Here is a 21,574-nt window from a genome sequence, read left to right on the forward strand (position 1 = left end):
AAAAACTTTTTAAAATTTATGTTTTATTTAGGATTTTGCATGTATGTTTATGAGATTGGCCTGTAATTTTCCTTTCCTATATTCTCGGAATGACTGTTATCAAGGCTATCCCAGCCTCATAAAATAAGTTCTTCTTTTATCAAAATTCACTGGAAAATTCTGTATACAGTTGGAAGGATCTATCCTTTGAAAGCTAAATGGAATTCACCCATAAAATTACCTGTCTTGGTGTTCTCTTTACAGGATTATATTTCACTACTGATTCAATGTCTTTAATAGTTATGGGACTAGTTTTATTTCTTCTTGAGCCAGTTACAGGAGGTTATGCTTTTATAAATTTATCTGTCAGCCGGGTGTGGGGGCTCATGCCTGTAATCCCAGCACTTTGGGAGGCCGAGGCAGGTGGATCACGAGGTCAGGAGTTTGAGACCAGCCTGGCCAACATGGTGAAACCCCATCTCTACTAAAAATACAAAAATTAGCCGGGCATGGTGGCAGGTGTCTGTAATCCCAGCTACCTGGGAGGCTGAGGCAGGAGAATCACTTGAGCCTGGGAGGTGAAAGTTGCAGTGAGCCGAGACCCTGCCACTGCACTCCAGCCTGGGCAACAGAGCGAGACTCTGTCTCATAGAAAAAGAAAAGAATTCATCTGTCTAATTTTTTATATTCATTGACATAAAGTTGTTCCTAGTTTTGATGGTTAATATTAAGTGTCAACTTGACTGGGTTGAAGGATGTAAATTATTGTTTCTGAGTGTATCTGGGTGTTTCTGGGTGTTGCCAGAAGAGATTAACAGTTGAATCAGTGGACTGGGAGAGGAAGATGCACTTTCAGGAAGGTCCACTGTGATGTTTAATACTGAGTGTCAACTCGATTGGATTGAAGGATGCAAAGTATTGATCCTGGCTGTGTCTGTGGGGATGCTGCCAAAAGAGATTAACATTTGAGCCAGTGGGCTGGGGAAAGCAGACACACTCTTAATCTGGGTGGACACCATCTAATCAGCTGCCAGCGTGGCTAGAATATAAGCAGGCACAAAACATGAGAAGACTAGACTTGCCTAGCCTCCCAGCCTGCATCTTTCTCCCATGCTGGATGCTTCCTGCCCTTGAACATTGGACTCCAAGTTCTTCAGTTTGGGACTTGGACTGGCTCTCCTTGCTCCTCAGCTTGCAGACAGCCTATTGTGAGACCTCGTAGTCCTGTGAGTTAATATTTAATAAATTCCCCTTTATATATGTATATCTATCCAATTAGTTCTGTCCTTCTAGAGAACCCTAATACAGATTTTGGTACCAGGAGTGGTTCTAGAGGAACAGAATATTAAGGATGGAGTTCTTTTGTTGGTTTTGGGGTTTCTGGAGTTGCCTGCTTAATATGATTAGACCCCAAGATGCTAAGGACTCTACTTCTAATGGTATGGAGAACGCTGACAGTTGTTGGCATGAACTGTTTAGAGAATTATGAAAAAAAAAATGCATTTGACAGTCCTGATTCATCGGTCATGAGAGGCAAGGAGTTTAGTGACTCTATACATAATACCTTTGACCATATGTGGAGAACCAAGGAAGATAATGAAGCTGGTTGGTTGCTCCTAAAGTTCAGCGGACAAAGTGATGAAAGAAAATGATGAACTCAGGGATTCTAACTCCCAGCGTCAGAAGCAGAGACCGAGCCTCAAATCTTCTAAGATTGCCCTCAGTGAGAGTCTTTTCTCCTGTAGAGAAAGAGCTGAAATCATGGAAAAACAGACACAAGCTCTTACCATGCGAGTGACTGACCTGCAATGAAAGGTATGTGCACAGCCTTGCCAGGTATCCACTGTTAGAGTGAGTGCATTGATTGGAGAAGAATGGGACCCTGCAACTTGGAATGGGGACATATGGGAGGATCCTGATGAAGCTGGGGATGCTGAATTTGTAAACACTGATGAACCTTTATTTACTAGAAGAAAGAGCTTCCCCATCCCCAGTAGTGACAACATTCCCTCCCTGACCCATGCTGCCATCAGCCTTTCCGCATGGGTCTGAGGAGATAAATCCTGCGCTACCTGAGGCAACAGTGATGGCCACCCCTGAGGCAGTTGCCAGGCAAGATAATGTTGATTCTCCTGAGGAACCACCCCCAACATCCCTGTTTGCTTCTAGACCTATAACTAGACTAAAGTCCTGGCGGGCCTCTAGAGGTGAGGTTGAGAGTGTGACCCACGAGGAGGTGTGCTACACTTGAAAAGAACCACTTGAGTTCTCTAACTGATAAAAACAGAAATCTGGAGAACCGGCATGGGAATGGATATTAAGGGTGTGGGATAATGTTGGAAGGAACATAGAGTTGGATCAGGCTGGGTTTATTGATTTGGGCCCACTAAGTAGGGACTGTGCATTTAATGTCACAGCTCAGGAGTTAAAAAAGGTTCTAATAGTTTATTTGCTTGGTTGGCTGAAATATGGATTAAAAGATGGTGCACTGTGAACGAGCTCGAACTGCCTGATCTCCCTTGGCTTAATGTAGAGGAAGGAATCCAAAGGCTTAGGGAGATTGGGACAGTGGAGTGGATTAGTCACTTTAGACCTACTCATCCCAGCTGGGAGCGTCCAGAAGATATACCCTTGACCAATGTCTTGTGAAATAGATTTTTGAGGGCAGCACCTGCATCTTTCAAGGGCCCTATAATTGCTCTTCTCTGTATGTCAGATCTAAGGGTGTGAACCACAGTCACTCAACTACAAAATTTAAATACGATGGGAATAACTGGATCCTGAGGTGGCAGGGGCCAAGTGGCAGCACTCAACCATCAAAGGCAAGGTGGGCATAGCTACCATAATGGACAGCAGAGGCAAAGTGGCAATCAGAATAGTCTGACTCGTGTAGAGCTCTGGCATTGGCTAATTAATCACAGTGTTCCTAAAAAGTGAAATTGATAGGAAGCCTACTGCAATCCTACTTAATTTATATAAGCAGAAAACTTCTAGGCCGAATGGACAAAAGACTAATATGAATTATAAAAACAGAGAATCACAGCACCTCAATCAATTTCCAGATTTGAGACAGTTTACAAACCCAGAACCCCTTGAATGAAGGGGAGGCTGGGTCCCCTTGAGGAAGGACTCCACTATGCTACCAGCAATTTATGCTGTTAATCAATCTTTCTTTCTTTTTCTTTCTTTCTTTCTTTCTTTCTTTCTTTCTTTCTTTCTTTCTTTCTTTCTTTCTTTCTTTCTTTCTCTCTCTCTCTCTTTCTTTCTGTCTCTCCTTTCTTTCTCTCTTTCTCTCTCTCTCTTTCTTTCTTTCTTTCTTTCTTTCTTTCTTTCTTTCTTTCTTAGACTGAGTCTTGCTCTGTCCCCCAGGCTGGAGTGCAGTGGCGCAATCTGGGCTTACTGCAAGCTCTGCCTCCCAGGTTGATGCCATTCTCCTGTCTCAACCTCCCAAGTAGCTGGGACTACAGGCACCTGCCACCACTCCTGGCTAATTTTTAATATTTTTAGTAGAGACGGGTTTTCACCATGTTAGTCTGCATGGTCTTGATCTCCTGACTTCGTGATCTGCCCGCCTCGGCCTCCCAAAGTGCTGGGATTACAGGTGTGAGCCACCATGCCCGCCTATGCAGTTAATCTTTCTCCCATCCTTCCCCAAGGAGACCTCCAGCCTTATACCAGGGTAACTGCATTGGGGAAAGAGAAATGATCAGACATTTTGGGGACTACTGGACAGTGGCTCTAAGATGACATTGATTCCAGGGGACCCAAAATGTCATTGTGGTCTTCCAGTTAAGTAGGTCCTCATGGAGGTCAGGTAATTAATGGAGTTTTAGCTCAGTTCTGACTTATGGTGGGTCCAATGGGTCCCCGGACTCATCCTGTGGTCATTTTCCCAGTGCCAGAATGCAGAATTGGCACAGACATACTTAGCAGCTGGCAGAACCCCTACACTGGCTCTCTGACTGGTAGGATGAGGGCTATTACAGTGGAGAAGGCCAAATGGAAGCCATTAGAGCTGCGTCTACCTAGAAAAATAGTAAATCAAAAACAATATTGCATCGTTGGAGGGATTGTGGAGATTAGTGCCACCATCAAGGACTTGAAAGACTCAGGGGTGGTGATTCCCACCACATTCCTATTCAACTCTCCCATTCGGCCCGTGCAGAAGACAGATGGATCTTGTAAAATAACAGTGGATTATTGTAAGCTTAAGCAAGTGGTGACTCCAACTGCAGCTGCTGTACCAGATGTGGTTTCATTGCTTGAGCAAATTAACTCATCTCCTGGTACCTGGTTTGCAGCCAATGACTTGGCAAATGCCTTTTTCTCCATTCCTGTCCATAAGCCCCACCAGGAGCAATTTGCCTTCAACTGGCAAGGCCAACAATATACCTTTAATGTCCTACCTCAGGGGCATATCAGCTCTCCGGCTTTATGTCATAATCTTATTCAGAGAGACCTTGATCACTTTTCGCTTCCACAAAATATCACACTGGTCCCTTACGTTGATGACATTATGGTGACTGGATTAAGTGAGCAAGAAGTAGCAAACACACTGGACTTACTGGTGAGACATTTGTGTGTCAGAGGATGGGAAATAAATCCGACTAAAATTCAGGGACCTTATACCTCAGTGAAATTTCTAGGGGTCTAGTGGTTTGGGGCCTGTCAAGATATTCCTAAGGTGAAGGATAGGTTACTGCATTTGGACCCTCTTACAACCAAGAAAGAAGCATAATGCCTAGTGGGCCTATTTGGATTTTGGAGGCAATACATTCCTCATTTGGGTGTGTTACTATGACACATTTATCAAGTGATCTGAAAGGCTGCCAGTTTTGGGTGCGGTCCAGAACAGGAGAAGGCTCTGCAACAGGTCCAGGCTGCTGTGCAAGCCGCTCTGCCACTCGGGCCATATGACCCAGCAGATCCGATGATGCTTGAGGTGTCAGTGGCAGAGAGGGATGCTGTTTGGAGCCTCTGGCAGGCCCCCATAGGTGAATCACAGCAGAGGCCTCTAGGATTTGGGGGCAAAGTCCTGCCATCTTCTGCAGATATCTATTCTCCTTTTGAGAGACAGCTTTTGGCCTGTTACTGGGCTTTGGTGGAAACTGAACGTTTGACTATGGGTCATCAAGTCACCATGCGGCCTGAACTGCCCATCATGGACTGGGTGCTTTCTGACCCATCTAGCCATAAAATGGGTCATGCACAGTGGCATTCCATCATCACATGGAAGTGGTGTATACATGATTGGGCTCCAGCAGGTCCTGAGGGCATAAGTAAGTTTTATATGAGGAAGTAGCTCAAATGCCCATGGTCTCCATTCCTGCCATCTGCCTCCTCTCCCCCAGCCTGCGCCAATGGCCTCATGAGGAGTTCCCTATGATCATTTGCCATGGCTTGCCACAGTTACTATGGGACTGAACGAAGGAGGATGAACATAGAAATGAAAACAAGAAACAAAAGAAACTATTTTAAAGGAAGGGGCCAGGGAAGAAGAGGACACGCAGCTTCTAGAGAGCAAGGGCAGCCATGGTGAACTTCTGTAGCCCTTCATATTTATTGAGTAGAAAGAGCAGGGAGCAGGAGGTAACGATTGGTCAGCTGCTTCATTGATAACAGGTTCACATGATTGCTAACAGGCTTCAGATTTGCCTAATCACAAGGAACACTTGTGCCTGGGTCGTGACTGCCCTCAGCATTCCTTCTGGGCGGCGTATGCAGTTTGTCAGTTTGCCAACAACCTGCTTTTATGAGACCAGTTTGCTGTTTACTCATCTAGCCTCCAGTGGTATACCGAGTTGATCATGACCCTCACTTTTTGGGCCTGCAATAACCATTTGACAGAGGAAGAGAAGACCAGGACCTGGGTCACAGATGGTTCTGCACAATATGCAGGCGCCACCCAAAAGTGGACAGCTGCCGCACTACAGCCCCTTTCTAGGATGTCCCTGAAGGACAGCGGTGGAGGGAAATCTTCCCAGTGGGCAGAACTCCGAGCCGTGCACCTGGCTGTGCACTTGGCATGGAAGGAGAAATGGCCAGATGTGTGATTATGTACTGATTCATGGGCTGTAGACAGTGGTTTGGCTGGATGGTCAGGGACTTGGAAGAAGCATGATTGGAAAATTGGTGACAAAGAAATTTGGGGAAGAGGTATGTGGATGGACCTCTCCGAGTGGTCAAAAATTGTGAAGACATTTGTGTCCCATGTGAGTGCTTACCAATGGGTGACCTCAGCAGAGGATTTTAATAATCAGGTGGATAGGATGACCTGTTCTGTGGACACCACTCAGCCTCTTTCCCCAGTCACCCCTGTCATCACCCAATGGGCCCATGAACAAAGCGGCCTTGGTGGCCGGGATGGAGGTTACGCATGGAGATTCAGCAACATAGACTTCCAGTCACCAAGGCTGACCTGTCTACAGCCACTGCTGAGTGCCCGATTTGCCAGCAGCAGAGACTAACACTGAGCCCTCAATATGGCACCACTCTTTGAAGTGATCAACCTGGTGGCAGGTTGATGATATTGGACCTCTTCCATCATGGAAGGGGCAGAGGTTTGTCCTCACTGGAACAGACACTTATTCCTGATATGGGTTTGCCTGTCCTGCATGCAATGCTTCTGCCAAGACTACCATCTGTGGACTCACGGAATGCCTTATCCACCGTCATGGTATTCCACACAGCATTGCCTCTGACAAAGGCACTCACTTTACAGCTAAAGAAGTATGGCAGTGGGCTCATGCTCATGGAATTCACCGGTCTTACCATGTTCCCCATCGTCCTGAAGCAGCTGGATTGATAGAACGGTGGAATGGCCTTTTGAAGTCACAATTACAATGCCAACTAGGCTACAATACTTTGCAGGGCTAGGGCAAAGTTCTCCAGAAGGCTGTGTATGCACTGCATCAGCGTCCAATATATGGTCCTGTTTCTCCCATAGCCAGGATCCACGGGTCCAGAAATCAAGGGGGTGGAAGTGGAAGTGGCACCACTCACCATCACTCCTAGTGATTAAGTAGCAACATTTTTGCTTCCTTTTCTCACGACATTACGTTCTGCTGGCCTAGAGGTCTTAGTTCCAGAGGGAGGAACGCTGCCACCAGGAGACACAACGGTTCCATTAAGTTAGAAGTTAAGATTGCCACCTGGACACTTTGGGGTCCTCCTACTTTAAGTCAACGGGCTAAGAAGGAGTTACGGTGTTGGCTGGGGTGATTGACCAAGACTATTGAGATGGAATCAGTCCCCTACTCCACAACAGAGGTAAGGAAGAGTATGCATAGAATACAAAAGATCCATTAGGGCGTCTGTCAATATTATCATGCCCTGTGATTAAGGTCAATGGGAAACTGCAACAGTCCAATCCAGGCAGGACTACAAATCACCAGACCCTTCAGGAATGAAGGTTTGGGTCACTCCACTAGGAAAATAAAACATGAACTGCTGAGGTGCTTGCTGAAGGCAAAGGAAAATGGCGGAAGGTAAAGGAGGAGCAAAGGCACATCTTACATGGTGGCAGGCAAAGAGAGTGCATAGGGAACTGCCCTTCATAAAAACATCAGATCTTGTGAGACTTATTGACTATCATGAGAACAGCACAGGAAAACCCCACCCCTATGATTCAATTACCTCCCAGCAGGTCCCTCCCACAACACATGGGGATTATGGGAGCTATTCATATTAATACAATTCGAGATGAGATTTGGGTGGGGACACGGCCAAACCATATCAGGCATCCTATGGGCAGGCCAGAAGTGTTGGTCACCCCTTCCACCCATGCCTTACTGGCCAGAACTCACTCATATAGCCTTACCTGATCAGGGGGGTGGTACTGGGAAATAAGGATGCACGAACGGGTGTGACCACAGGGCACAGTGTTTGCCACGCTCAGCTGACTTGTTTCTCTCCCACACACCAGGCCACTTAGAGATGCAAGACAAAGCAGCCCACCCCTGGTCCCCATCATCCCCTTGGAAAACCCGGGATCATTTTGAAAGATGCTCATGGACATCATCTCATTGGGGGCTCATCACAGTATCAAGGTAGAAGAGGAAGCTGAGATCAGTAAGATCACATGGTGGCTAAAGGTGGTGTGGCTAGTGAGGGACAGGTCCCTTGGCTGCAGAGCCACTGGTGGGCAGCAATGCACCATGGCAACGGGGTCTGGCAGAGATGGCAGTTTCCCTGGCCACAGTGTCCAGCAGCAGCATGGCTCTGTCTGTGGTCAGTCAGGGGTGCAGCTGTGACCTGAGACTGTAGGCTCCTTTGAAGGTGGTGGCCCTGCCCCTCGTGTGGAGCACAGCTGTGCTGTGGGGCTAGGCTACGGTGTCCTCCTGTCTCAGGATGTGACTCTGCTTTCACTGCCCACCAGCTCTCCAGCCTTCCCCTTGGTTCTTGGAGACCTAATTTGCTTCCAATCAACCCCTTCCTACTCAGTGGCCAGCCTATTTCTCCATCTGCAACTAGCAACCCTGACTATAACTTCTGGGGAGACTTCTGGCTATAACTTCTGAGGCACAGAGCAGGGCAGGGGCTTGCCCAGGGTCACAGAGCTCTCGGTCAGTCTGGGAGTGGCAGCCAGGCCACCTCCTCCTCCTGCAGGAAGCTTTCCCCACCTTTCCGCAGCCCTGGAGTCGCATGGAGCAGAGAAGGGAGTTGTCTGCCCTCCGGCATCCTGTGTGTTCCAGGCCGTGTGGGAGCAGGTGCAACTGCCAGGCATGGCAGGAGCCTGGGCCCAGGCCAGCACTCAGGAATGCAGCGGGGCCTGCCCCTCCCTGCAGGGATGAGCAAGTGCCAGGCGCCCAGGGCAGCGGATGTGTCTGTGGCTACAGCCCCAGCCGCCCCCGCCTCCGCACCGGCTGTCCTGGGCCAGCCCCTTGGGGGCCTGGGATGTGTGGGGAGCATGAATGGGGCTCTGTGGCCCAGCAACTGTTCTGCGGAAGGCGGCTGGTGGCTGCACAGGTGACTGCAGGGGTGGGTGGGGGATGCAAAGATCTGCTTCCTGGGCCTGGCGTCCCCTGCCTTGCATGAGGCCCTGACAAGACATCACTGAAGCATCAAAACCAACCCTTGTGGCCCACCCGAGACCTGCCTCTTGGATCACAGGGGCAGTGGGAAGGGGTGCCCAGGGCTCCCGATGCCTCTGAGCCTTGCTCTCAGGTCAGTCCATGTGGCTCAGTCCTGGCTGTAAGGCCTCACGCTGCCCTGATTCCATTTCCTCTTCAGTACAAGGCAGACAGAGCCCAGCCTAGGGTCTGGATGGGATGAAATGAAGATGCCTCCTCCCTAACAGGACACTGTCTACCCCTTCCCTCTTCTCCCCCGAGAACCGTCAGCCCCGTGAGGATGGGGTCTGGGGTAGGGCATGTGGACGGAGTTTCGATGCTTGTCCACGTGCTTATTTTCCGGGGCACCATCGCCCCTCCCCACTGCTGTTCCCGTATCTTCTGGGTGTCCCTGATCCCAGGGTGGTGGAGGCCGTCTCTCGGAAGGGGCTGACACCCAAGGGGCGGACCTGCCAGGTCCCCCAAAGCACATGACCTCTCTGCAGAAGAACCTGGATGTAACATCTAATGCCCAGGCCAGAGCTTGGGGACAGCTGGACTGGAGCCACAGGGTCAAGGAGGGGGGGTCCAGAAACGCAAACCACCCAGCTGGGAGGGCTGCTGGCAGGTCCTTTACAAAGCGGGCAGCTCCCCTACCCATCGGACCAGGCTGGCCTAACCAGGGCCTGCTCTTCTCTGGGGACAGGGGCAGAAGAGGTGGAGACTGGGGGCATCGAGGTGGCACTGTGGGTCCTGAACCCACCCACCTGCACTGGGGTCCCTGCATCCTTTTAATGGGAACAGAAATGTAGGAAGAGATGGAGGCTGCCAGGGCTCCCGGACCCCTACTGTCTGCCTGGGGAAGGGTCACCTCAGTGTGGGGGAAGCCTGGGACATGAGAGTGTCCTAGGCCTGGGCTGCCTGTGCCCAGTCTGTTGTGGGGGTGTCTGGACCCCTGGGGTGGTGGGAGGGGCACCACCCCAGTCTGGGAGGCGGGATTGGTTGAAGACCAACTTTAAAGTCGGGAGCAGTGTCCAGAGCGGGGCCAGCTTCTGCTGGGTGGTTATCTCTGCTTTTTGAAAAAGAATCCCCCGCCCGGCCCCCGCCCGACCCCCGCAGGCGCTGGTCTGGGCGTCCGAGCCCAGATGGTGCGCTCGCTCCGCCGCGGGACGGTGGGGCCAGAGGGGCCCGTGGGGGTGGGGGAACCCCCCGCAGGAGAAGGGGCCCCGCCCGCGCCGGCCCTGGAGTCGCCGGTGTCGCCGCCCTGCCCGCGGGCCCGCCCTCCTGGCCCAGCCCAGGGCCCTGGGAGCTATTTTGAAAGTGACCCTGGGCTGGGGCGCCGGGGCGAGCGCGGCGGCGCGGAACCATGACAGAAGATGACCGAGGCGGCGCTGGTGGAGGGCCAGGTCAAGCTGCGGGACGGCAAGAAGGTCGGGGCGCGTCGGGGGCGCGGGGGGGCGCGGGCGCGGGCGGCGGCTCACGCTCCCCCCTGTCCCCGCAGTGGAAGAGTAGGTGGCTGGTGCTGCGCAAGCCGTCGCCCGTGGCAGGTGAGCGGGGCGGGCGGGGGACGGTGGGCGCGGGGGTCTAGTGACCCGGGTTACCGAGGCCCCCGGCAGTAATGCTCGCTCGCCCGAAATCGCCGCCGCTCTCACCCCGCGGGGAACCCGGAGAGCCCCGCGCGGACCCGGACCCCACGGCGCCCCTGGGAACGCAGTGGGGGCCCGGACGGAAGAACCCTCTTTCCAGCAGGGCAGACTGAGGCCCGGGGGCTGCCTGGTGGCCCTGGAGGCGGAGGGGATGCAGGCCCTGAGCCCCCCAGCAGAGCAGCAAGGGGCGCCCCAGAAGCAAAACCCCACGTGCCTGAGGGTTGAGCTGTGCTTGTGGAAACGCTCAGAGCAGGGTCCCGGAACCCAGCCTCCAGGGGTGCTGTGTGGGTGGGCGCTGACCCTGGGCCCCTCCCAGGCAGAGGAGAGGCTGGGCTGTGGTGGGGTAGGGGGCCGAGTGACTGCCATATTGCTGGGGGAACAGTCCTCTGGGAGGAGGCAGGGGTCCCCCGCAGTCCCCGCCCTGAGCCAGTACCCCAGCTTGGGGAGGGTCAACACGGAGCCCCCAGGTCTGGCAGCCCAGGCCGCCTGCAGCGCTGGGCCTGTGGGGAGGGCTGAGCCGGGCCTGCAGCTGCTCCAGAGGACAGGTGCGGTGGAGCCGGCCAGGCCCCGGTCTGGGTGGGATGCTCGGCTTGCGTGCACCGGGGGGCTGTATGCCATAGGCCTGCCAGAGCGTCATCCAGGATGGGAGTCTGTGGCTCCCAGGGAAGGTGTGGAGCAGGGTTCCCTCCTGGGTCCCCTCTGCAGGGCCTCAGGTAGTCCTGGAGGAAGGCACTTCCTGCCTGCCTCCACCTCCCCTTGCAGGGCCTGGGTTGCACACCAGTCACTTCACTCAGCCCTCCGTGCCCAGACCTCCTGCCTGGAGCTGTGGGGGCACCATCAGAGCCTGGACGGGTGTCTTTGTCCTCCGGGGCTGCAGGGGACCTGGTATAGGAAGGGGTGGGGTCTGGGCAGAGAGGCCCTGCCAGGCTGGGGCGGACGACAGGCTTTGGTCAGCTGTGGCTGGGCCAGGGCTGTGGTGGGGCAGGTGGTGCTTGATGGGTGGATGGTGCTGGGCTGGAGCCGGTGCAGACCCTCCAGAGAGGCCACAGCCCAGGAAGGCACACGGGACAGCAGCCCAAGAGGAGCATTGCGGGAGAGGTCTTGGTCCCTCTTGGGAGACTTTTCTTTCTGGATCAGAGAGTCCCAGGAGGCAGGGCCTGCCAGCCTCAAGAGGGTGTGCTCCCCAGGCCTGGTGAGTGCCTGAGTGGAGTGACGGGAGCTGGCAATGGGTCCCCCAGGTGGGACAATCTGTGAGTCTGTAGGTGAACGTGGTGGCTCCTGAGCGTCTGCTGGGTCACCCCGTATCCCTCGCAGTTGAGATCTGCAGCCTCGTGGGACTGGCGTGGGAGGTGATGTGGGGTAGTGGAACGTGCCCTGCCCCCTCTGGGTGGATGTTCATTCTGAGCCTCATGACCAGGTGTCCCTAGCACCCACTGACTCCCTGGCCTGGGACCCATTGCTTTGGACACCTGCTTTCTGTGTTGGTCACTCCAGCAGCCTGGGACTGAAACGGAAACCCTGTGGGGTGGCCCAGAGGTCAGTCAGATGAGGCGATGGGACAGAGCGGAGTTCTCACGCCCACCTCCCCACCTTGACCAGGCCAGCCTGGCACCTCCTCTCTGCTCAGAGGCCCTGATGCCTCTTCCTCCTGGCCCCTCATGAGCCTCCCTGGGTGCCGCCCCCCTTGCCTTCACCCAGCTGCCTTCCCGCTCAGCGCGGGAGACCACCGCCCTTGTGGATGGGCCTGGCCTGGCGGGAGCAGGCCCCAGCCCTGGAGGAGCAGACAGCACTCTTGGTGTGAGGCAGAGAGAAAGGGTCCTGTCTGCTTCCTTGTAAGACAGGCAGGGTTCTTTTTGTTACCAGCGGTGATTTCCTTCTGGGAAGGGCCCAGATGTGCACCTTTTCCACGGGCACCTTTCTCCTCCTCGTGTTTTTCTCAATCACAAGCACATCTTTCTCTTACGGCAAAGTTTAGTTAGCTTATGAAAGGGGAACACCTTTTATCAAAGGGCAGCTCAGCCGCAGTGCCGGGCACGGCCAGTGGATGTCGGGCCGTCTGCCTTGGTGTGGGACTGTAGGGTGCCCTGCAGTGGGACCGCGTTCCTCGAGGTCTCCACCGCGTCCTGACTGCAGGATGCGTGTGTGCATCCCCTTCTGGGCAGGGCCCCGGGGGAGGAGGGTGGTCTGTGTCCAGTCGTGGCCCAGGACTCTCTGCTGGTGACCCGGCACGCCAGCGCCTGGCCCAGCCCCTCTCTTCTTCCTCCCTGGCGCAGCGGCTGGGGGTGGCAATGCAAGCGTTCTTGACATCCTGTGGAGGGTGTGGCCCCGGGCCAGACGCTTGGAGGGACCCGCTTCCCACAGGGGCTGCCCCTGGGGGCTTCATCCAGCTCAGAAAAGCTACCGGGAGGGCCCGAGTCCTGGGGCTGGCAGGGTCTTGCAGTCACCATGGAAGGGAGGCTGAGGCGCAGAAACCCGAGGAATCTGGCCCAAGACACGGACTGCTAGGCAGAGCCCAGTTCCCCCCAAACAGCCCAAACTTTGTCCCCCGCAGCTGGCTGGAAGTTCCGCACCTGCCCCCAGGCTGACCACTGGGTGCTTGCTTAGTCTCCCCCATCACTGCTCTTGGTTCTAATGCTGAGTTCTCAGAGGGCAGGGTCCCCTTTTCCATGTCGCCCTCAAAGGCAGTCTGGTGGGACTGAGCCCGTCCTGCAGGAGGGACCCCACGGAGACAGCGCAGGAGCCAGGAGCCCCTTGGCAGGTGCCCCGTAGGCCCCAGAGCTGCCCCACGGCTGTGCTGTGCTGGGGCCCTGCCACCCACAGTGGGCAGCACTGCTAACGAGGGGCCGGGGGTGGAAACTGGGTCGGCCCTTCCTGAGCAGAGCCTCCCGGCGGTGGATTTCCTGTGCCTCATCTGCCTCCTTCCCCAAGGGCCTGGGGCTGACATCCCAGCTCCGGGCTGAAGACTGGGCGTGGGTGGTGGCCAGTCATCCTCTCCCCGTAGAAACATCAAGAACAGGGCGAGTTTCCCGCAGCCCCCGCCTCAGGACAGGGAATCAGAGAGCCGGGGTTCAGCTCGCAGCTCCACATGTGGGAACAGTGACTTGGGACGGCTGCTTCCCTGCCTGCATCCTCGGCCACTCACAGGGCTCTTGAGGGCCATGGAGAGGTGGGCGCAAGGGCCTGGGCCTGGCATCCGGAGCCTCGTCCTGGGCTGCCCCTGGTGATGTCTGGGGGGCCCACCTGCACCACACCTCCAACACCTGTGCCAGGCAGGGACACCCTCATGTTTCCTTCCTGAACCAGATTGTGAATGGGGCCGGGGCTAGGCACTGGATCTTGGTCCCGTGTGTCCTGGCTGTAGCCTGGTCTGAGGAGGCACCAGCAGGCTGGCCTGGTTGATGGCCGCCCCCCTCGCCCCTGCCCAGCTTCTGGGCACGGCTCCAGGCTGCTGCACCCCCAGCAAGGTCCCCTCAGGCTGCTACCACCTGCATTGCTAAGGGCATGGCCTCAAGGTCACTGTGACCTCCAAGGGCTGTCCCACAGCCGCTTCTGCGGACTCCCATCGTGTTCAGTGTGGGCGGGGACTCCCACACTATGTCCCTGGCCCGCACGCGCCCCTGCCTTCCCTGGGCCACCACGCCTGCTCGCTCCATCTTCCCTGTGGCTTCTCCCCCTCCTCCTTCTCCCCTCCCGCCCTCCCCGGCTCTCCGCCCTGGCTGCAAGGCCTTCCGTGTGCTCATGACTCCACGGTTATTTTTACATCTCCAGACGCCTGCGTCCAACTGCCTGTGTGCATCGCCGTCTGGCGTCTGGTGGGCTTCTCAGCCCCACGTGTCCAGGAAAGACCCCCAATCCCAGCCCCCACCCAGAAGGGTCCCCAGGCATCCCTCCCCCACCCAAGTCCCTGGGCTCATCCTGGATGTCTCATTCCCCTGTGGCTGTGGAGGTGAATGCAGGAGGAGCGTGTGTGCATGTGCGTGTGTGTGTGTGTGTGAGAGGATGCACATGTGCACCTGTACACACCATGGGAGCATGTGCACGTGTGAGCAAGTGTGAGCATTTGGGCGTGTAAGAGTGTATGTGTGAGTGTGCGCTTGTGTGGCTGTCTTAGCTCAGGCGGCTCTTAGCGAATGCCACAGCCTAGGCGGCTCAGCCAGCCATTACTCACAGTTCTGGGGGCTGGAGGCCCAAGATCAAGGCAGCCTAGGTGTCTGGTGAGGACCGTGTCCTGCTACATAGATGGCGCTTTCTCTGTCCTTACATGGTGTAGGGGGAGGAAGCCCCCTGGGGTCCGCTCATCAGGCACTGGTCCCATTCTTGAGGCTCCACCCTGAGTACCTCATCACCTCCCAAAGGCCCCACCACCTAACCCATCGCCTTGGGGGTGAAGATTTCAACACCAGAATTTCAGATTCAGACCCCAGCAGTGAGTGCATGAGTGCACGTTTGTGTGTGTGTGCACAAGAATGAGTGCAAGTACATGTCTGTGCCCACGTGTGTGTGCACGTGCATGTGAATACCTGTGTGTGGGAGTGTGTCTATGTGTGCTCCTGTGCACATGTGTGTGAATACCTGTGTGTATGTGCGAGTGTGTGTGAGCTCAAATGCCTGTGCGCATTTGTCTGTGTGTGCAAGTGTGTGCAGGTGTCTGCATGGGTGTGCATCAGTGTGTGCACCTGTGTGTGAATGGACGTGTATGAGTGTGTGCATGTGTGCATGTATGAGTGTGCCTATGTGTGCATGTGTGTGCCTGAGTGTTCGTGTATGAGTGTGAGTGTGCCTGTGTATGTGTGTGCTTGTCTGTATGTATGAGTGTGTGTGTGCCTGTGTGTTTGTGTGTGTATAAGTGTGCCTGTGTGCATGTATGAGTGTGTGCCTGTGTGTGTTCGTGTATGAGTGTGCATTTGCCTGTGTGTGCATGTATGAGTGTGTGTTTGCCTGTGTGTATGAGTGTGTGTGTATGAGTGTGTGTGCATGCCTGTGTGTGCGTGTGTGTGTGCATGTGAGTGTACATGTGCCTGTGTATGTGTGCATGTATGTGTGTGCCTGTGCATATGCGTGTATGAGTGTGTGCATTTCTGTGTGTGTGCATGTATGTGTGTGCATGTCTGAGTGTGCATGTAGGAGTGTATGTGTGTGCGTGTCTGTGTATGAGTTTGAGTGCCTGTGCATGAGTGTACGTGTATGACTGTGCCTGTGTGTGTGCATGTATGTGTGTGCCTGTGTATGAGTGTGCATGTATGAGTGTGTGTGCCTGTGTGTGCTTGTGTGTATGAGTGTGCGTGTATGAGTGTGTGTGCGTGTCTGTGTGTGTGTATCAGTGTGTGTGTGTGAGTGTGCATGTGTGCCTGCTTGCTCCACGTTGGTCTCTGTGCCTTGGTTGGCCTCTCTTGGTGTCTCCTCTTTGTCTTCTTTCACCATCATGACCCAGTGCCCTCCACCCAGCCCAGTGCTGCCTGCCAGAGCCCCGGGAACCCTCCAAGTCCTGCAAAAGCCTTCCCTGGCCAGGTTGCAGCCAATGCCCAAGAGTGCGGAGCAGCTGGAGGGTGGGTGGCCGGGGCTGACGGTGGTTCCTCAGCCGATGGATGAGAGACCCCCGGGTGCCCAGGCCTCCTGGGAGGGTGTGGCTGGGGCCCTCTGGGCCTGGCCCCTGGGGAGCTGGCCAGTGGCCATCTGCTCCTGAGTCCCTCAGCCCCGTGTCTCCCCAGCACACGTGCTGTGTCCCAGGGAGGGCCGCTGTGTCCTGGGGCTCTGGTGTCCCGGCCCTGACCTGGCTTGGTCTCAGCTCTGGGCCTGGAGCTGCCGTCTCTCTGGTGCCAGTTCCTGCAGCGTTTTGCCCCCGGCACTCATCTCGAGATGCGCTTTAAAAACAGGATTGATTTATCGTCCGTGATGAGGAGGGGGCGGCCTGAGCCTGAGGGGGTGGGCGTCAGCTGCCGGAGAAGCTTCCGCCAGGCAGGAGGGGCGAGTCGGCCCCCAGCTCTGACCTCCCTGCTTCTGTTCGTGTTTGAAAATGAAATCAGTGACTTGGGTGGTCATCAGTTTCCTGTGGCCAACAGAATAAAGCACCACAGCTGGGCCTTCGAACAACGAGAATTCGCCCTCTCAGTGCTGGGAGTCAGAGCTCTGCAGTCCAGGGGGCCGCAGGGCCACACTCCCTCTGAGCTTCCCAGAGGGGCTTCTTCCTGCCTCTCCCAGCTCCTGCTGGACACAGGCGTCCCTTGGCTGTGGCCTCAGCGCTCCAGTCCCTGCCTCCGTCCCCGTTCAGGTGACCTTCCCTGTGTCTGTTTCTCCTGTTCTGCCTTTTACAAGGACGCTTGCTGCTGCACTCAGATAATCTAGGATCCTGAACTTGATTACGTATGCAGAGACCCTGTTCCCAAATAAGGACATACAGGTTCCGGGGTCGCGAGTGGACACATCTTGCTGGGGGCCACGCCTAGCCCCCCGCATGTAAGCGCTCCTAGATTCTCAGGCGTTCCCAAGGTACAGGGTGTGAGTCTGCTTTTGTAGACAGAGTCCAGAAAAATCAGACAGGCTGAGGGGTGGCATCCGTGAATCAGAAAAAGGTCTGAGGGTGGAGCATGGGTTCAGCACGTTCCCCACCACCAACCTGGCAGGTGCAGGCGTCTAGGGTGAGGCCGGCTGGCTCGTGGAAGGTGTGAAAAGCCATCGTGGCAAATTCAACTCTCGGCCAGGAGTCGGCTCACTGTGGTCTCTGGGCCAAATCCTGCCAGAACCTGTTTTTGTAAATAAAGTTTTATTGGCTCACAGCCATTCCCACACGCATCATCTGTGGCTGCTTTCCAGCTAAGTATCGTACCGGAGACTTTAAGCCCGGTAAAGCCGAAAGGGTGATGTGGGGCTCTTTCCAGGCACGCTCCTGACCCCAGTCCTGACTGGATTATTGGGAATGTAACTTGTTGAACAAAGGAGGTGCAGGTTGGGGGCAATGGCAGGAACTGGTTGTCAACAGGTGCCAGAGCTGTCTGCCAGGGCGTGGCCAAGGTGCCACCATCACAGAGCAGAGCCACAGGGGAGGAAAGGTCTCTGCCTGGCTTCTGGGCGATCAGGCCACCAAGGCTCCAAGGAGGCTGAGGCCCTCGAGGTGGAAGGTGGCGGATGGCTGGCCAGTGTGTGTCCCTTGCTGGGTACTGAGGGTGAGCCATGGGTCACCTGGTCCCTCTGTGCATGGGCAGCCAGATTGCAGGGAAGCCGGCCTGGCCTTACAGCTGGTAATGCAGACAGACGTGTACCTGAATATACAAGCATGTATTGAGCGCTTACTGCATGCAGGACTTCCACGCCTTCCTGCAGATGGTCCTTATGGCATTGCTGCAGGTGGGGCTGCCACTGTCCCCAGGTCACAGATGAGAAAACTGAGGCCAAGAGCCCAAGGCCATGAGGCTGGAAGATCAGAGCAGGGATTTCCAGGGGCCTCGCCCCTTAGGGGAAGGGTGTGAAGGGGTGCTCTGTGTGGGCTGTGATTATCCTCAGTGGAAGCTTCTGCCACTCTCCACATGGGTGTGGCTGAGCTTTTTAAGGTCCCCCGAGGTAGAGGTGGCCCAGGCCCCTGCAGCCATCTCACAACACACTTCAACTGCAGAGGGTGGAGGCTGTGGTGCGGTCACAGAGTCGGGGGCTGCGGGCTGTCCTCAGGCTCAGGCAGCCCTGGGGCCCCCGTCCTGCGCGGAGCCACCCCCATGTTCATGCTGTTCCCACACGCCGTCATTTCTTGGGTGCTCTGGTGACGCATTTGGGGGACACTGCTGTTATGGCAAATTCCAATTATGCCGCCATGTTCGATTTCTCTCTCTGGGGCAGACATCCTGCTTCCTGCCTTGGAGTTTCCACAGGAGGGCAGGAGATTGTCTGGAAAGGGCAGGCGGAGTTCTGTGGGTGCAGGGATGAGTTCTGTGGGTGCAGGGATGACGGGGCTTCTTTCTCAAATCGGGAATGCCTAGCTTTTTTCTAGCTGTAAATGTTTCAGACACTGCGGACAGATCCTCCAATGGGAAGTGAACGTGCTGTCGCTGCGCCCACACTGCGCCTTGCTTTTGTGAATCGAGTTTCCTGGCATGCAGCTGCGCCTGTGGGTCCACAGACGGTCTGAGGTTGCTTTCACCAGCAAGGGTGGTGCTGCTGAGTAGTGGCTGCAGAGCCCGTGTGGCCCTGAAAGCTGCATGCTTGCCCTCTGGCCCCTTGCAGAGGAAGCTTGCTGACCGCTGGCCCCCGTGGTCACACAGGCTTCCCTGGCCCTGCGGGCTGCGGCCATGTGGCCTGGGGAGGTGGGCACGGCTGGGGAGGGAAGCTGAGCACCATGTCTGCTCTGGATTCCATTGCAAAAATGAGCATCTGAGTCGAATTCATTTGGGATTTGGTTGTCACGTGGCTTTGCGGGGCCTGTGTGAAGAGTGAGCACCCACTCTTCAGAGCTTCAGAGGACACGTCATTCTGCAATCCTCTTTGGGGACATTCTCTCCCATCCCCTCCTGCATGCTCACAGGGATTTGGGGTGTTTGCATGAGGCCCCAAAACCTACAACCTCGCCGAAGCCAGGTGTCCTGGAGCCCAGCTGCCGGGGCCTAGGTGGGAGGAGGCCTGGTCGTCAAGCCTGGAGCGGAGCCGGGAGGGCCGGGAGTCTTCCTGCGCCGTCCTCTGCTCTCTCGGGCAGACCTGCTGCCCCTGCCATTCACAGGAGTGTCCCCGGGCCAGGTGGTTCGCCGAAGGCCACACAGGGACTGTGCTGTGCTGGGTTTGAACTACACCTGGCGGAGTGGACGGCACCCGCTAGTTGCTTGCGGTGACAGTGACGTTGGAAAATGGGAACGTGGGGTGGGGACGGGGACCCGCGTTGCCCTGGAGGCTCCGGGAGGCAGAACGCAGGCAGGTCCCCAGCAGCTGAGGAAGAAACCAGGACTTGCTATGCTGGGCAGTGGCCGGGTGGATGGGGTGGGACCCACGGCCCACTGACCTCCCCGACTCCCTGGGGCTGAAGCTCAGCCACACCCTGGGAACTAAAGGAACCAGGAGCGGGCACAGGTGTGGCTGGCAGGGCGGCAGGGCAGGGGCAGGCTGGCAGAACCAGGGCAGGAGGCCACAGCCACCGGGCAGGCCCCACGCTGGGCCCCCAAATCCCTGACCACAGATACTGCAGGCCTCCGTGTGGCCCGGGGGGCTCCAGGGCCTGGGACCGGGTGAATCCGCTGGCGAAGGTCCAGAACCCAGGCATGGGAGGCAGCGTCGGGGGCCGGGCACAGACATGGATATTCTGGGTTCGTTTCTGCTCTTGCGGCCTGTGGGTCCTGCCATGGGAGGGGATCGCCCCATTTTGTATGCCAGGAGTCGGAGCCTTGGCATGGCTGAGTGGCTGGCTTGAAGCCACGCCCCCAGTCCGGGTCTCTGCACTGTCACGGCCTCCTTGGGGACACCAAGGGCGCGGGCGGGCGGTGCTGGCTGGCGTCCCTGACAGCCGCGCTCCCTGCAGACTGCCTGCTGATGCTGGTCTACAAGGACAAGTCGGAGCGCTCCAAGGGCCTGCGGGAGCGCAGCAGCCTGACACTAGAGGACATCTGCGGGCTGGAGCCCGGCCTGCCCTACGAAGGCCTGGCCCACACGCTGGCCATCGTCTGCCTGTCCCAGGCTGTCATGCTGGGCTTCGACAGCCACGAGGCCATGTGTGCGTGGGATGCCCGGATCCGCTATGCGCTAGGCGAGGGTGAGTGACTGGGGCCGGGTCCGGGCAGAGGGCTCCCTGCTCAGGTGTGCCAGGGCCCCTCACCAACGTGGGCTGCAGAGGCGGGAGCAGCTCCAGGGAACCATGCAGGAAGATGGGACATTCATGGGTGCCTTAGAGTGGACTGAGCTCCAGCCTGGGGGTGCCCAAGAGGGTTTGGGAGGCGGAGTCTGCTGGGCTATGGTGTCTTTGGAGCTCCCTAGCCTGACCATTAGTTACAACTGGAGCCTTTAACTCAAGCTGGTGGCCTTTGGAGGCATGTGGCCTCCCAAAGCCCCGCCCTTTGCTTCCCACACTGGACAGTGGAGCCCAGAGCCTGGGTAGGAAGGAGAGCCCCAGGCTGGGTGGTCCCACCCTAGCTTCCCCTACACAGGATGGGAGGGAGTGGAGGGGAGGGAACAGAGGGAGGGAGAGAGAGGGGAAGGGAGGGCTCCCCTGCAGAGCTGGCCCTGGAAGAGGTAGAACCTCAGTCCCAGCCCTACAGGGGCTTCGAATGGGTGCCTGGGGGCCTCTGTGGGCTGAGCTGCCCTGGGGCTCTGAGCAGAGGTGGGTGGTGATGGGGCCTGGGCATTCAGCGGCAGAGAAGCATAATCCTGCGTCTCCTAGGAAACCAAATCAGTGCCACAAAACCCGTAACGAGCAAAACAGTAGAATGTCAACCGAGTCGAGTCCTGGTCCTACACTGGCACCCACCCAATAATCCCACCAGCCCTAGCTGCCCTCGCTTTAAAAACTTGCTATTTTAGGCCGGGTGTGGTGGCTCACACCTGTAATTCCAGCACTTTGGGAGGCTGAGGTGGGCAGATCACCTGAGCCCAGGACGTAGAGACCACCCTGGACAAAGTGGTGAAACCTCGTCTCTACTAATAATTCAAAAATGATGGCCAGGCGTAGTGGCTCATGCCTGTAACCCTTGTGCTTTGGAAGGCTAAGGTGGGCAGATCTCCTGAGGTCAGGAGTTTGAGACCAGCCTGGCAAACATAGTGAAACCCTGTCTCTACTAAAAATACAAAAATTAGCCTGGTGGCAGGCACATGTAATCCCAGCTACTCAGGAGGCTGAGACAGGAGAAGCGCTTGAACCTGGGAGGTGGAGGTTGCAATGAGCTGAGATTGTGCCATTGCACTCCAGCCTGGGCAATAGAGTGAGACTTCATCTCAAAA

At 56.1% G+C, this 21,574-nt stretch overlaps 1 protein-coding gene and 1 pseudogene across 8 annotated transcripts in view; both read left to right on the forward strand.

Moving 5' to 3' along the window:
• Positions 1 to 1,873: 1,873 nt before the first annotated feature.
• On the forward strand, positions 1,874 to 9,824 carry LOC144341045 (uncharacterized; annotated as a pseudogene).
• A 199-nt stretch (positions 9,825 to 10,023) lies between these two features.
• Positions 10,024 to 21,574, forward strand: part of DOK7 (docking protein 7) — a 41,673-nt gene continuing 30,122 nt past the window's right edge. For 3 of the 8 annotated variants that reach the window (XM_078003079.1, XM_078003080.1, XM_015137907.3), the window contains exons 1-3: positions 10,024 to 10,459; positions 10,531 to 10,576; positions 20,163 to 20,393. In XM_078003079.1, the coding sequence (XP_077859205.1) occupies positions 10,406 to 10,459; positions 10,531 to 10,576; positions 20,163 to 20,393 (331 nt within the window). In that variant the 5' untranslated portion in view covers positions 10,024 to 10,405. Of the gene's footprint in view, positions 10,577 to 20,162; positions 20,394 to 21,574 lie in introns of all 8 variants that reach the window. The other 5 variants (XM_078003078.1, XM_078003077.1, XM_078003081.1 and 2 more) reach the window with 4 other exon arrangements.

This window comes from Macaca mulatta, chromosome 5 (genome assembly GCF_049350105.2).
Source record: "Macaca mulatta isolate MMU2019108-1 chromosome 5, T2T-MMU8v2.0, whole genome shotgun sequence".
Classification (NCBI taxonomy): Eukaryota; Metazoa; Chordata; class Mammalia; order Primates; family Cercopithecidae; genus Macaca; species Macaca mulatta.